The sequence below is a fragment of the Aulonocara sp. 'chitande type north' Nkhata Bay genome, linkage group LG6, assembly GCF_057382095.1.
Source record: "Aulonocara sp. 'chitande type north' Nkhata Bay isolate Kocher_YH1m ecotype deep benthic linkage group LG6, A_spYH_male_GT1.1, whole genome shotgun sequence".
NCBI classification, from domain to species: Eukaryota; Metazoa; Chordata; class Actinopteri; order Cichliformes; family Cichlidae; genus Aulonocara; species Aulonocara sp. 'chitande type north' Nkhata Bay.
Window position 1 is genome coordinate 36,044,031 of NC_141349.1, and position 15,063 is coordinate 36,059,093.

At 39.3% G+C, this 15,063-nt stretch overlaps 3 protein-coding genes across 3 annotated transcripts; 2 read left to right on the top strand and 1 right to left on the bottom strand.

Annotated features, from left to right (window-relative positions):
• The first annotated feature begins 155 nt into the window (after positions 1–155).
• Positions 156–6,865, top strand: LOC147328376 (ras-related protein Rab-40C-like). The gene is made up of 6 exons (XM_086296689.1): positions 156–1,068; positions 1,170–1,230; positions 2,516–2,576; positions 2,676–2,753; positions 3,757–3,979; positions 4,877–6,865. The coding sequence occupies exons 1-6, from the start codon at positions 915–917 to the stop codon at positions 5,176–5,178; spliced, it is 879 nt and encodes a 292-aa protein (XP_086152815.1). The 5' UTR covers positions 156–914; the 3' UTR covers positions 5,179–6,865.
• A 1,051-nt stretch (positions 6,866–7,916) lies between these two features.
• wfikkn1 (WAP, follistatin/kazal, immunoglobulin, kunitz and netrin domain containing 1) lies at positions 7,917–10,570 on the top strand. The gene is made up of 2 exons (XM_086296699.1): positions 7,917–8,394; positions 8,495–10,570. The coding sequence occupies exons 1-2, from the start codon at positions 8,134–8,136 to the stop codon at positions 10,013–10,015; spliced, it is 1,782 nt and encodes a 593-aa protein (XP_086152825.1). The 5' UTR covers positions 7,917–8,133; the 3' UTR covers positions 10,016–10,570.
• A 37-nt stretch (positions 10,571–10,607) lies between these two features.
• Positions 10,608–15,032, bottom strand: mettl26 (methyltransferase like 26). The gene is made up of 6 exons (XM_086296700.1): positions 14,692–15,032; positions 14,124–14,286; positions 12,868–12,927; positions 12,695–12,762; positions 10,982–11,060; positions 10,608–10,877 (listed from the first exon to the last, which is right to left on the bottom strand). The coding sequence occupies exons 1-6, from the start codon at positions 14,883–14,885 to the stop codon at positions 10,821–10,823; spliced, it is 621 nt and encodes a 206-aa protein (XP_086152826.1). The 5' UTR covers positions 14,886–15,032; the 3' UTR covers positions 10,608–10,820.
• Between the last annotated feature and the right edge of the window lie 31 nt (positions 15,033–15,063).

Genomic DNA, 15,063 nt, shown 5'->3' on the forward strand with positions numbered 1-15,063 from the left:
CATTTTTTTTATTATGTTTTTAATGTTGGTCTGTTGGTGGTTCCCCAAATTGAAAGCTAAATTATACCCACAACCAAATTGTTACATACAGGGAAACGGTGTTCATTTAACTTCTGGCTTCTATTTAGCTTCTGGCTAAATCAACACAGGCTACAACTTAGCAGGAGTTGCCCATGTTCGGTTAATTCATAGTATTCATACAGATGCATATCGTACTTTTTACGAGTCCACATGTTTGGATAATTCATAACCGTATCGTATTTAGGAAATGGTGATTTAAAGTATAATTTTTGTTGTTGTTGTTGTTGTAATTTTATAACTTTAAATCGTGCTAGGATGTGACGCAGTTGATGATGCTGACGCAGTTCCTTACCAGGAAGTTCCAACATAGTACATAGTACAGTACACTGTGGATGTACGTTTTGCTTCAAAGTGGAATATTCCTCGTAGGTATTTTCTTTATAAACAAAGGGAAGAAATCGCCTTTTGATTTTATTAGAGTACATTTATATGTAGGACAAAACAGAGTCGTTTTTATTTTGTACTTGTAGTTTGTAGTAGAATGCGTTACTGTCGTTTTTGTTAACTGGCTAGCTAACAAGCCAGCTAGCACCCGTGGTTGTTTAGATCAGTTAATATTGACGTTACATCAACAGGAACTAAATTGGGGTTCTAGTGCTAAATCGCGGGGTTGTTTTTCCATTGCATTCAGTGGAATAACGAAATAGCTGCATTTTTCAAAGTGTGTGCGAAGTAAAAGGTAATAGTTAACTTAAATCGTAAGTAGTGCACAAGCTAACTCATTAGCTAAGCCCAGCCGCGGTCGTCTTCCCTTCGGTACCACACTCGGGGACTGCTTGGTTTCTCCAGTGGATGCCTGGTGAGCTTAAAAGGCTCTCTGTAAAGCGGAACCAATGCGTGGGATGATGGGGACTCAGAGTAGTCCTGTCAAGAGCTACGATTATCTCCTGAAATTTCTATTGGTTGGAGACAGCGATGTTGGAAAGGGGGAAATCTTGGACAGCTTGCAAGACGGATCAGTAGAGTCTCCCTATGCGTATAGCAGTGGTAAATATCAATATCGATTTTTCTTTATTATTTTGAGATGACTTTAAAGCCAAATATGACCAACGGTAATGTGATTTGTGTTGGATTATGTGTGATATTAGGAATTGATTACAAGACCACCACAATTCTTTTGGATGGGAGGAGAGTGAAACTTGAGCTATGGTAAGTTTTTAATTTCTTTATTTTTATTATTACTATTTTAACATAAATATATAATATTAAGAATATTAATGAGGAAAAATTATTGAGCAACCCCTCAGTTCTGGCAGTAGTTCTCTAGGCTTTCAGAGGGTCTTTCAAAGTTTTCTTTAAACACTGGCTGCTTTTTCACTCGTGTTTATTCCACTCCTTGTGCCTGCACATTTTTAGAGGAATGTTGTTCTTTGTTTTGTTTTGTGTTTGTTGTTGTTGTTGTTTTGTATGTCAAGCCATTTAAAACTGATTTATGAATCATCCAAGCATTAAAAAGACTTTTAACTAAATGGTTGGACTAATGTTGTCTCCACAACAGACAACTTGCTAAAGAAGTGATTTTAAATTGTATCTTTAACACGTTTTAAAACTAGCAGCCTGTTGCAAAACACACAGAATTTAATCAATTTCTTTAGTAATCTACCAAAAATGCCAAAGAGAATACATTTTGACAAGCATACAGTAGTATTTTTCTCACCAACAAGGTGGTTCCAAAAGTGATTAGATGAAAACCTTGCATATCGGAGCATGTTGTGTAGTACTTCTTTAAAAAATTCAGGAAGTTAAACCAGTGCAGGACAAAACAAGGAGTAGCAGGCCTAAAAAGTATTTTCACCTGATGAACAATATCTGAAAGTTATGTCTTTAAGAAATAAGTAGAAAGCAAAGACCTGACACATCACATGATATATGCATTTGGCCTTTCAGTTGATCCATTTATTTTACACCAAAACCTCTTCTGAAATGGGCTTAGTGGAAGAGTGGCTGTCAGGAAAACAGGGAGATAAAGCTGGTGTGTGCCAAATTACACAAGAACTGCACTAAAAATCAATGCCAACAAGACTCATGGAGGGATTAATGTAGATGTTTTGTTCAAATTGTCATCACCAGTGTGGGATCATGTTGACATAGAAATGAACAAAAGGCAGCCAGCGTCCAAAGACGAGCTTTGGGATGTTCCTAAAAAGCCTGGAGAACTATACCTGAACTAAAGGAATTACAAGAATACTCCCTAAGAGAGTTCAGGCTATGTTTAAGAGTAAAGGTGGTTATGCCAAACGTTGACTTTCAAACTCATTATATTATACATGTATGCACTTTACAAAAAATCACTGCATCCATTTCCCATCTCTCTTGGAAATAAGAGGCATTTCAAGAGTTCTGCAGAGTGTTTTAAGCTGGTAATGGCTGTAGAAATGAACAAACCTGGAGTAGGCCTATTTTTCTAGCTTGTGCTTATGTGCCTCTTCAACAGGGACACATCAGGTCAAGGCAGATTCTGCACCATCTTCAGGTCTTACTCTCGCGGAGCACAGGTGACTGGAAAAGCCATTAGAAATATATATATATATATATATTTTCCTTATTGTGGAATTCAATATTTATGTTAATCAATAAATGTTTTTCTTCTACAGGGCATCCTGCTGGTGTATGACATCACGAATGGCTGGTCATTTGATGGCATTGACCGTTGGATCAGAGAAATTGATGAGGTAATTTCCTTCAGCTAATCTCTGGAGTACAAAGAAATACTGGAAGCACATATAGATGCATGATGTCCCCTGTGTGAGAAAATCTTTTTTTAATCTCTGGTACAGAGTGTGTATCAGAGCGCTGTTTATAAACATTTCAGTTTCAGTTATGTAGGCAAATTGTTACAACCTCTTTTAATAGTGTGTACTTTATGTACTGTCTGTTATGCAAGTGCCAGCAACAAACCTTAACCTCAGGCAACTAGGCGCCAAAATTAACTTCACATATATTGGTAATTAAAAAAAAAAAAGAGAGGCAAATTTAAAAATGAATTTTAGGAAAACGAGCAGCACTGACAAGGCCATCTATCTCAGTCTCTGCATTGATGACGGGTATGACAGCGTAACGTATTTATTTATTAAGTTTTTCAATTGAAGAAAACTTTAATGTAGCTCAAGCTTAAACAAACCAGTATTTCAGCAAAACCATGTGGTAATATAGCGGACGTTTCACAACCCAACTTGACTGATGATACAGCAACGACATCATTACATGATTTTCAGCAAAACCCTGTGGTAATGGGACCGATATTTCACAACTCAACTGGACTGGAGAGAAAGTGACTTGCATTTCAAGCAATTAAAAGAAACCTGGTTTGAAAATACTTTTGAATTTGTGTGTAGATTTTTAAATTATTACCTTGTAAGGGTGGTCCAGAGAGAACCCTTGTTGAAAACCATGTACTTGTTGCCAAATCACAGTTGATGTGGGCAGTTGAGTTAATTATGAGGACCTAGATAATAACGTCTTTAGGTTTTACAATAGATGGATGTCTCCTCGATGGTTCTGTGTAACAAACCATCTGTCTCATTGGTTTGTAAATCTGTGGAACTTCCAGACAGTGTTTTATCCAAGCATGCAAGCAACAGTTAGCCTATCACTGCAGCACCCACTATTAATGTTGGTCCACATGTATCACATTACAGGTCGAGTTTTACAGTGACATTATATTGTTTCCTTCAGCATGCCCCAGGTGTGCCCCGGATTCTTGTGGGAAACCGGCTTCACTTGGCTTTCAAGCGGCAGGTTCCAACGGAGCAGGCACGAGCTTACGCAGAAAAGAACAGCATGACATTCTTCGAGGTCAGTCCGCTCTGCAACTTCAACGTCATCGAGTCCTTCACAGAGCTTTCACGCATCGTGCTGATGAGGCATGGGATGGAGAAATTCTGGAGGCCCAATAGAGGTGAGCTGGTTACGTTACTATATTTTTATTTATTTATTTTTTTCTAACCAGACTTGGGAGAAAACATATTTTGTTTTGTTTTTCTTTGTGTAATAGTTACACAAATCCTTCCAGAAAGGGGATCATGTAGATGCATTGCTGCAAGATTTCTTCTGTTACTCAGATGTGAATAAATCAGTTTCAGTACTGAATCCTGTGTTGAATCCCAGAACATCATACACTGTAGTGGACATCATCATTGTTTGCATTTATACTTGTGTCTGGATTACTTTTTTGATCAAAGGTGAAACTCTGCTTATCGTAGGGACTTGGACCTAATAAATATTAGGTAGCCATTAATTTTCCTCAAAGGCAGAAGAGATAAGACTTAAGAAGTGATCTCTATATTGTCATCTGCAGTCTGCATTTCTGCCAATAGTTTTCATAGCATTTACTGCGGGGTAGTCTCTACTGTGCCCCTACATAAATCAAGCTCGCTCTGTGATAAGAAAACTAAGATTTTTATTTATGTTGTATTTAAAACGCTCTCTATTGTACAGTTTTTGTTTTATTAAATATACTCTCATTTACATAATTAAATTTTATGTAGTTGTTTGTTTGTTTTTTTGAATGTCATGACAACACAAGTGTGTTTTTTCGCAAATGGAGAAAATATAAGATTATTATTTTAAAAGTATTCTTAGTTAAGATACTAATTCTGGGTAAACTACTCAGAATTGTCTGGTTTATGTATGTTCACAGTTTACACTGAAGTTTGCAGGAGTAAAAATCTTTAATTCTATCTCTTGTTACGCAGAATATTCTCTTGCTTAGTAAATTTGATGGATACAATGAAAAACCTTAATAAGTACTGCAGATCTCTGACACGTGCTCATCCATATTCCTGTGTTTCCACAGTCTTCAGTCTGCAAGATCTGTGCTGCCGTTCTATCGTCTCCTGCACACCGGTGCACCTCATTGACAAACTTCCCCTCCCTGTGGCCATCAAGTCCCACCTCAAGTCTTTCTCCATGGCCAATGGCATGAATGCAGTCATGATGCATGGACGCTCTTACTCTGTGGCTAACAGTGCCGCCTCAGGTGGTAGCGGTGGTGGAAGCAAAGCTAACAGCCTGAAGCGCTCAAAGTCCTTCAGGCCTCCACAGAGTCCTCCAAAGAGCTCGTCGTTGTCCCCTAAAGGAAACTGTAAGATATCATAGTGAAAGAGCAGACTGATGGTTCCTCCATAGAGCCAGTGTTAAAAGTGTTGTTGCTCCAAGAGGTCATGAGGCCAGAGAAAAGTACGGAGGCCTGCCAGCAATGGATATAGCTGTGAACTTTCCTTGACCTTTTGGGAACTGACTTGGATGGTTGGTTTCTGTTATCTCTTTCCGCGTGCTGGTGCCATCTTGTGGATGTTCGTTTACCTGTACTCTACTACAGCAACTCACTGTGATCAAGTAGAATAAGATTCCCCTGGGACCAACACATGTGAATCGAGGATTACAACTCACCGGTTAACACTACAAACAAATAGAGGGGCTTCTTTTTTAAGGTTTATTGGTATTTAAAATCTGACTTGAAACTGTAAATACATTACGTGCTCTTGTTTTGTTCTGTGGTGATTGTCTTGGGAAGGAATTTCTTATGCTTATTTTGTTTTGAATGTTTTGGGGAGACCTGCTTCAGTGTTGTCTATCATTGACATTTTTTTCCAGCCTCAGTTGTCATAACTTATTCAAAATTCACATAGTTTTTAAAATAAGATTGAATGTCATGAGAAAATCTTTTTACAAGCAGCCAAGGGCTTAAAGAGAATTTAGGATTTATTAACTGAGAGATGATGTTAGTCGAGGCATTACTTAATCTGTAAAACTGTCTGAAAAAATTCAAGCCAAGTTGGCTTGTTGGCAAGACTTAAATTTCAGCCCATTGAAATAATCCTGTATCTCCATCACTCATTTTTTCAGACAACTGTTTACTTGCTCTGACATTTTACACCTCTAAAGCTTGTTTTCTTTCTTGGATCACTGCTTAACTGGATTAAACCTTCCAGAGCGTGATCAGTTTTAATCTGTTAACTTATTAAACAATTGCTCTGTGCTCATTAGGAAACCTTGTACAAAAACATGTACAGATTGTTTGCTCATTTTGGGGGTTTAATCTTAAAAAACATTAAACATTTGTGTCTTGGTTCTTAATATTTCATAACTTGTAACGGGCGTTGGTGAGAAGAATCTTTTAATTTGGTTGCTTTGCAGATATTTTATATACATGATATGTATTTCTGAATGTAAAACAGTATTCACCTACATTTCTATGGCCATGTGGTTATATTTGAGATTGTAATAATTGGTGGTTGGAATATTCTTTAGTAGTTTCATACATTTGGTTGCACTTCTGCAGTTTCCCAGCATTGTTAAATGTGTGTGAATACTAGAAGAACTTACAGTCGTTCTTTACAGATGTGCTGTGGATATAATGCGAGCACAATGTAAGGTTGGATAAAGATTTCAGAAAGGATGTTAAGTATTTTAACCATGGCTACTGATATTTTCTTTTATTAATTGAACAATCTAAACAAATATTTTAATTTTGATCTGTACTCTTATTTTTGTTCCACGTTCAAAGAACATTGGTGAATTCCCACTTCAGCATTTTCATGGTTAAATACATGTATTCGGCTAATGGGGGGCCTACAAAAATTGGTGCATGTTTGCTATTGGCTCCTGTTCTATGTGATTTATTGAGACCAGAACAATGGATTAACAACTCTTGGGTGAACATCTAAAGCACTATATGTAAATGTTTGATAATGATTGTTGCTATCAGCGCTGTGTATTGGGATGAAGCCTTAATTCTTATTTTATCTCCATCAAAAACAGTCAAAATAAAGAGTAAAACTAAGTTGCATTTCTATTTTCATTTATTGTGTGCTTTAGATTGGGGGGAAATTTTTCATTCAGACATTTATCAAGTTCACTGTGGGAATTGTGGGAGTATTTTTGTCCTCTTTGTCAGGTCAGAGGCATTAAATCCCGTGGGGGGGTTGAATTGATTAGCTGCTCTCTTGGTATTGGCCAGCTTTGGATATTGGTCTAACATGGCTAGGAGCGCATGAATGCACAGCGGTCAAATGTCACCCAAAGGTTGCAGGGTCATTTCCAATGAAAAGACGAGGGGAGCTGCTTCTCATTGCCCCTGAGCTGGAGCGAGACAAAGATGATTCGCACACAGATGAAAATGTGGCGCTTTATGTCTTCCCACCTGACCGTGGCATCTCTGAACTCCGCGTGAATGAGGGATGGTAGTAAACTGACCCAAGTCTAGACAAGGAGGACGTGAACAACATGTTTTGCGAGACATGATGCGACACGCCCCGTGTTTGGTTTTCACGCTTTCCGCCTTGCGCCACCGACGACTTATTACATTTTTCTCCTTTTCATTTGTGCACGGAACCTGCTTAAATATAACGTGTATAACATCTGAATGTAACTTACAAAAAAGCAAAGAAGAAGAACAATAACCACCGGCTCTCGTGAAATTAAACAGCAAGTTAACCTTTTTCTTTTACAATTGCCATCTCTATAAATTCTGTCTGGACACATTTAACATTGGATTTCTCACCGGAATGTGTATGTCTGTGCACGCATGGTGAGACAGCTTGAAACCACGACTACACGTTTTCTTTGATGTTTTTACAATGTTTGTCCAGTTGCTTAGCGCATAGTGCTGCTTCATAAAAGTTTGAGACACTGGACGACCATGGGGGCGGATAGAGGGACTGCCCTTTCCACCTCCATTCTCACGCTGAAAAGCTGATATTGCGTTGTCCGCTCATTGTGCAGTTCAGCTCGTTTGTCTAGCTGCTCGACAAAACACACGTCGATTTTTCCTCAGTATTGCACAAGTTTTGATTACCAAGGCGAATATTTTACACAGCCTATTATTTATTACTTTGAAACATTTGGGTAATTTAATGTCCAGCGCACGGGAACTCGTGTTGATCATTGGGAATACAACTTTTCTCTCTGCGCAAAGAAAAGTGACTCAGCGCACGTTTACGCACAAAAAGGGCGGACGCATTTGAAAATCGACAATAATCGTATTCCTGTTGTGAAGACCCAAAGTTGGAATGGAATTACTTGGTGGTCTACTCATACAAAAGGTCAAATATGCGTAATTTTCCCCTACAGTTCCTCGCGGATAGCCATATAAAGGGTGCAAATTGCCATAGTGCACCAAACTCAAGCAAAGTACGATGGACACGTGCATATTTGTTGACTCTCCTTTTTTGCGATTTACTCGAGGTCTCTTTGTGTGAAAGTGTGGCAGGAACCAAAGTTGAACACGAAGGATTTTGTCCAAACAAGCTGAACGCTAATCTTTGGGTTGATGCACAAAGCACATGTGAGAGGGAATGCGACATCGATGAGGTGAGTTAATCTATGAATTTTAATTTTATTCATCACAGCATTTTGCGATTTGTTCATTTAAATGTTAAAATGCTTATTGTTTTTTATATTGTACGTTCAGGACTGTGCTGACTTTGAGAAATGCTGCACCAATGTGTGTGGCTTCAACAGTTGTGTTGCTGCTCGTTTCTCTGATGGCACCCCTGCTCTGCCACATGAACAGGGTGAAGGGAACGGTGATGCTACCTCCGCCTCCACAGCTACCTGTGAGGGCTTTATCTGCAGCCAGCAGGGAGCAACCTGTGACATCTGGGATGGACAGCCCATCTGTAAGTGCCAGGATCGGTGTGAGAAGGAACCCAACTTCACCTGTGCATCGGATGGCCTCACCTATTTCAACCGCTGCTATATGGATGCAGAAGCTTGCATCCGGGGGGTGACTCTAACTGTGGTCCCCTGTCGATTCTACCTCGCTGGCCCCCCCACCAGCCCCCTGCCTCAAGACACTACAGTTCACCCAACCCCAACATCCTCCCAGGAGGATCCCATGCCTCCCACGCTGTACTCCAACCCTCACCACCAGTCCATCTATGTTGGAGGCACAGTCAACTTCCACTGCGATGTCATTGGAGTCCCCAGACCAGATGTAACATGGGAAAAGCAAAGTGACCGGCGTGAACGCCTTGTCATGAGGCCTGATCAGATGTATGGCAATGTGGTTATAACCAATATTGGACAGCTAGTAATTTATAACGCCCAGGTTTGGGATACCGGCATCTACACCTGTATAGCACGGAATTCTGCAGGAGTTCTTCGCGCAGACTATCCTCTGTCTGTTATTCGCCGGTCAGATGATGACTTCTCTGAAGATCCTGAGATGCCCATGGGACGGCCTTTCTCTCCAGCAGATTGCCTGGCGGAAGTCGACCTGAGTGTGTGCAGTGGAGAGCGTCATGTTGACTGGTATTATGACAGCAAGCTGGGCTCCTGTGTGACGTTTAGCAGTGGTGGATGCGAAGACAGCCGAAACCGATTTGAGACTTATGAGGAGTGCAAAGCCTCTTGCCAGAGAGAAGACATGGGGATCTGCTCTCTGCCTGCTGTTCAAGGTCCCTGTAAAGCTTGGGAGGCACGCTGGTCCTGGAATTCCATAACAAAACAGTGCCAAGCCTTTGTCTATGGTGGCTGCCATGGGAATGCTAACAACTTCCACACCAAAAAGGAGTGTGAGGCCAACTGCCCGCAACCAAAAAGGAAGCCTTGCAAGACCTGTCGTGTGAAGGGGAAAATGGTGCCCAGCTTATGCCGCAGTGACTTTGCTATTGTGGGCCGACTGACAGAGCTTGTTGAGGATCTGGACTCTGGGTTAGCCCGTTTTAGCTTGGAAGAAGTCTTGAGGGATGAGAAGATGGGCTTGACTTTCTTCAATACCAAACATTTGGAGGTGACTATTGCTAAGATAGACTGGAGCTGTCCCTGTCCCAACATCACTGTTGAGGAAAACCCTTTGCTGGTGATGGGTATGGTGCAGGACGGCATGGCTATCATCCACTCAGACAGCTATGTAAGAGCCATAAATGAACGCAGGCTGAAAAAGCTGCATGATGCTCTGGGTAAAAAGGCATGTGACACCTTACTATGACTTAGACTCGTTCTGTCCACAGATGGGTTTTAGTGATGTATGTGTTTGAAATGAAGACAAGCATCAGAACTGCAACAGAAAAGCTGATATTTAATAACTATTTATCAAAACAGAGTAGAACAAGTTAAATACTGCATGCTGATGTAGGTATGAGAGTTTTTTTTTTAATTCCAACACAGATATAATAACATTCCAGATGTGTTGATTCCCATTGTATTAATACTAATGCTAAATTGCTGTTTTCAAATAGGTTTAAGATTTATTTTCTTATTTGTGAACTTTGCATTGTGAAAACAGCAGCCAAGATAACAGACACACATGTTGATCATGTTGCAAACATCCCTAGCTTGTAATACTAAACAAATAGACATCTGTATTATAATTACCGTACTTTTGCTAATGTTATTTTTTTCTGCTCTTCACTTTAGTTTATCCATCTTTGTTTCATAAAAAATGTCTTTTATTTCATATAAAGTACAGTATATTCTCTTAATTTTTCCCTCTTCAAAGCACTTCTGCCAAGTCAGTTTCACGCTTACAAAACAAAAAAAAGAATAGGCCATTGTCTTAAAGAATATATAGCACAAAGGCAACGTGTTTGTGAGATTTATTAATTTAACTCATGTGCAATACATAAGAATATAGGTTATAGGTTTGAGCACAACAGTTTACATTAACTTAGTTAATCTAATACCAGCATGTGTTAAAATGTGGAGAAAACATGATCCGTTTACGGCTCTTGAAAATTTGGCAATGTATCTGAGCTCCAAGTTAAGGCATTTTGACCATCCTGCATCAGGATGCTTCACACCAAACTTTCCTTCCTGAAAAGAAGACATTTGTTGTTTGCTGGCATGTCCACCTGAAAAAAAATGGCATCAGTAAATCAGTATACTACAAAACTGTTCTCATATTTTGCATGCTGACTTAAGCTATGCTGGTTGCTTAAATGGGTTCATTACTTACTATTCTCTCCAGGTACAAACCATTGCTTTGTGCCAGAGAATTGAGGAGCGAGATATCCCTGAGTCCCCATTCTGGGTTTCTGCAAAATTAAACAACATTTTTTAAAATCCCCTGGTCACTTTTGCTTATCTTTATTATGTAATTACAAAAACAATCAAAATTTTTTCTTTGCATGTATTTTGTGAGTTTGGCTTCACAAATTATACAAGTTTATTAATTCTACTGTGTGCTTAAGGAAAAACATTTTCAAAAGACTATGATGATCTTAGTTGATTTTAAATATACTGTGTAAAGCCTTCTATGAGCAAACTGACACAATAATTCAGGCCGTCAAACCGACTCCTTCTCAAGACACTTTGCTCACACAGAAACAATAGACTATCCATGTGTTATTTAGGGCTGCCGCCAAATTTTCACTGTCATCTTCACTATGACACTAAACCCCCAAAGAATTCCCTTTACTGATATTACGCTATATAACACAGTGTTTCTTCCTGTGTAATAAGTGTTAAATCCTGATTGCTTATGCTTAAAAGGTAGAAAAAATCTATTCTTCTTATTTATAAATCAGTTACAAGTTAATGGTTGTAACAAAAGCAAATTCTGAAAAGAATACCGGTAATATATATTTTCTCTACTTTTGAGTCCTAAGCAATCTGGATATACCCCTTACTACCAAGAAACAAGAATCCTATTTTTCTGTTGCAGCATGTTACTGGCTCACTACACTATTTTAAACAGAACAGCAGTGCTGTCAGCAGTGTATTTGGTCTCTATCTGGCAAATGAATTACATTCAAAATAAGAGTGTGGGAGGGTGGACAAATTCTGATCCACATCTCTACAAAAGCTGTGCAAGTGGAAGAGTTATTCATATTAATAACATGACATCTAACATTTGATTTTTAAATATCACAAATATCAATACTAGTAAGTACAATAAGGGTTCACAATTCACAAATGCAGGTCACACGCACACACATATATATGTATTGTCATTAGACAAGCTTTATATTAAACAGTTTTATATTAAGTGTTGTTTTTGTTGTTTTGATGAAAGAACCTGAAGAACCCATAGAAATCGTCAAATGTTGCGTTTCTTCCCTGGACATCGTCTGCCACACTTTTACTTTACTGTGTTGTCCTCAGTAGATGAAAAACATACTTAAGTGGGTTGAGATTAAGTGAAGGCCTAGCCCACTGAAAAAAAAATCTAACGTCTAACGCAGTATGATCTAATTCATTAACCATTTCCACTGTCAAGTGCTGTCCAATCAGTTTTGTATCGCTTGGATGAATCTGAGACGAGTAGAGCCCTGTACGCTTCAGAATTCATCTGCTACTTGTATCAGCAGTCAGACCATCAACAAACACTTATTTCTGAACATTTAGCTGCATCTCCTTTTACTCTCATCCTCTCTCGTCCACCATTCTTTTGACTGTCAATTATCACACCCTATCTCAGATGCTGTGATGAAAGCAGTGTATTTAAGCAAGAGTGACAGAGTCGCAAATGATGCATGAATTCTGAGCCTTTACTCCTGTTGACCTATAATATCACTGCTCAGGTTTACTTTTCACAGCAGGCTAAAAACCGTGGGCCAACAGGAAATGTTCTGGTAGTTCTGACAGGCAATCCACGACCGAAGCCTCCTCGTAAGATGACTGGCTTAAACAAAACTGTAAAAGAGCCAGAAAATACAGATGCCATTACCTCTGCCGTAGGCTGTAGTCAAAGTCCACATTGCTTTGAGGGACGATCTGACCATTCACTGCATACGGCTGAGAAAAGCAATAAAACATGTCACTATTACACGTTAAGTTTAGACTTGATAATGGCTTGTGATCTATGTCATGTTTTGTGACACCAAACGTTTTGCTACTCACCCCATAAGTCAGTAGAAGGCCCTGAGATTTCAACATTACTCCAGCCCCTCTGAATAAACCCTAAGAGAAGATAACATCTTAAGAACCACATCGCAGGCAGGAGGACATTTTGTTTTTGGTTTCTGTTTTATTGAAATAAGTGAGGCAGATATTGTGCAGAAGCAGGTTTAAAGTGATTATCTGAAGAGTTGTGGTGCAAGCATACTTCAGTTGGTATTATTTACACTTATGGCACCATAAATATCAGGGCCAATGAGTACAATGTCAAGCCAAACGAGGTGAATTTTATAGTAGAAATAGCAAATTATTGATCTAAAACAATCACAAAATGAAGCAAAACAGTTTTGCTGCTACAGCTTTAATCATAACTGAACCTCACTTCATAGTAGCCAGTTACAGCTAACGTCAATGTGTTGTGCGGCTGGTATGTATGAGATTGAGAGCCTTCTACATTTAGGTTACTATTACACCACTCGTGGTCACAGGGGTCTCTTTTCAACAAAGGTTACAAAGAGGCAGTTTAAGCAAATATGAAAAATGTCTTGACTATGTTAGCAATTTAGGCTTCTCCTTTCAGGAATTGTGCTGAGTTTCTTTAGTAGAAATGTGTTTATATATGCATTTGAAAAGGACAAAATACATCGATATTACTACTACTACTAATAATAAAGGAATCAACCACATTTTAACTTATGATCCTTTTGTAGGTCCATAGGATTAAATTATAAATCCATATGACCACAGCAGGTCCCTAAGGTCATGTCATCAGGACCTGTTGGATGTGCATCATACAAGGCTGAGAACTAAAGGAAGCAGAGCTTTTGTAACGGTGACTCTGGAACTCTCCCTCTGAGCCTGAGATCTGTGGACTCAGGGATCTCTATTAAAAACAGCTAAAAACTCCTAGTTTTTAACTTGATTTTGAGTAACTGTTTGTTTTAATGTTTTAGCATTTTTTGTTATTTTGTTATTTTGAAAGGTGCTTTCTTATAAACCCAGAGACAACAGTTCACTTAAGTGGTGAACAGGCTGAAAAATCATCAAAATCCCAGACCCCTATTTTTTTAATTAAGAGAAATAATAAAATATTCAAGTTGAATATCAGTGGAAAACGAGATGGCATTATCAAACGTTTCTTTGTTTTGTTTTTTTCTCTTCATAAGTCATATCACTACATTTCCCCCTTAGTCCTCCATGCCTATAGTAGTGGCTCCATGCCACACAGTTTGAGAGAACCACTGAATCAGCAGTCCTACCTCTGTACAAGCCAAAGGAGAAATATGGATCATGTTGATGTTGAGCACCAGGTCGAGGCTCTCTGGCTGGATTCCTCCCCAGTATTGATAGGGCAGAGAAGCATCCAGGTGGATGGCAGGCTTCACATTGTTCAGCCGGTAGCGGGCTCTATATGCTTCTATACTAATGGAAACAAAAGACATTATGGGAACCCTCCAGGCCATCATTCTGGAGCAGGTAGAGTGGTATTAGAAAGACGAAGCATAAAACTTTCCATCAGATAAGAACTGCTGTGAAAACACAATTAATTAATTAATTATAATTTCCTGCATTAGATCAGATCAGAGAAACTTTATTGACCCGAGGAGAAATATGAGTTCTCATTCAACATACAACAAAACAATCGTATATAAAAAGTACGATTATAAGCACAGATATAAATAGATGAATAAAAAACAGATATAAATATAAGAGATAAATATTAACACTAACGTTTCTTGGATATTAACAGCTAATATAGGTGCACAGATGTCCCAGTATATTATCTGTATTTCATAGTTTATACGCATGCACACATCTCTTGTTTACCTGACTATAGACTGGCGATCATACTCAGATGGCTGCCAGGTTATATTCGGCAGGGCCTGAGCAAAGTGTGTGACATGCTGCCCAGTACCGGAGGAGATCTCCAGAGCCAGCAGGGGTCTCCCGGTGTGCACACTATCCCGGAGCACCGCCAGGATGGGCTCCTTGTTCCTTTCCGCGGCGGCGGCGCTCAGCATCGTGCCAAACCCCGGGTATAACAGTCGACTTATACGGCGTAGTTTATGAAACCACTCCAGCAGGTCGGCGTAACGTTACAGCAGACTGAGTCACTCAATTCACCACCCCCGAATGTTTTGCTTTTCGACCGAAAATGGTCTAGTTCCGCATGTCCTCACGTGACTGATCTCCCATCCA

Excerpts from the sequence above, each read along its gene's own strand:
- LOC147328376 (XM_086296689.1), top strand. The coding sequence starts at position 915 with ATGCGTGGGATGATGGGGACTCAGAGTAGTCCTGTCAAGAGCTACGAT. Across the intron at positions 1,231-2,515 it reads AGAGTGAAACTTGAGCTATG|GGACACATCAGGTCAAGGCA; the intron begins GTAAGTTTTTAA and ends CCTCTTCAACAG. Across the intron at positions 3,980-4,876 it reads ATTCTGGAGGCCCAATAGAG|TCTTCAGTCTGCAAGATCTG; the intron begins GTGAGCTGGTTA and ends GTGTTTCCACAG.
- wfikkn1 (XM_086296699.1), top strand. The coding sequence starts at position 8,134 with ATGCGTAATTTTCCCCTACAGTTCCTCGCGGATAGCCATATAAAGGGT. Across the intron at positions 8,395-8,494 it reads GGGAATGCGACATCGATGAG|GACTGTGCTGACTTTGAGAA; the intron begins GTGAGTTAATCT and ends TTGTACGTTCAG.
- mettl26 (XM_086296700.1), bottom strand. The coding sequence starts at position 14,885 with ATGCTGAGCGCCGCCGCCGCGGAAAGGAACAAGGAGCCCATCCTGGCG. Across the intron at positions 12,928-14,123 it reads CTCCTTTGGCTTGTACAGAG|GGTTTATTCAGAGGGGCTGG; the intron begins GTAGGACTGCTG and ends ATCTTCTCTTAG. Across the intron at positions 10,878-10,981 it reads GTTTGTACCTGGAGAGAATA|GTGGACATGCCAGCAAACAA; the intron begins GTAAGTAATGAA and ends ATTTTTTTTCAG.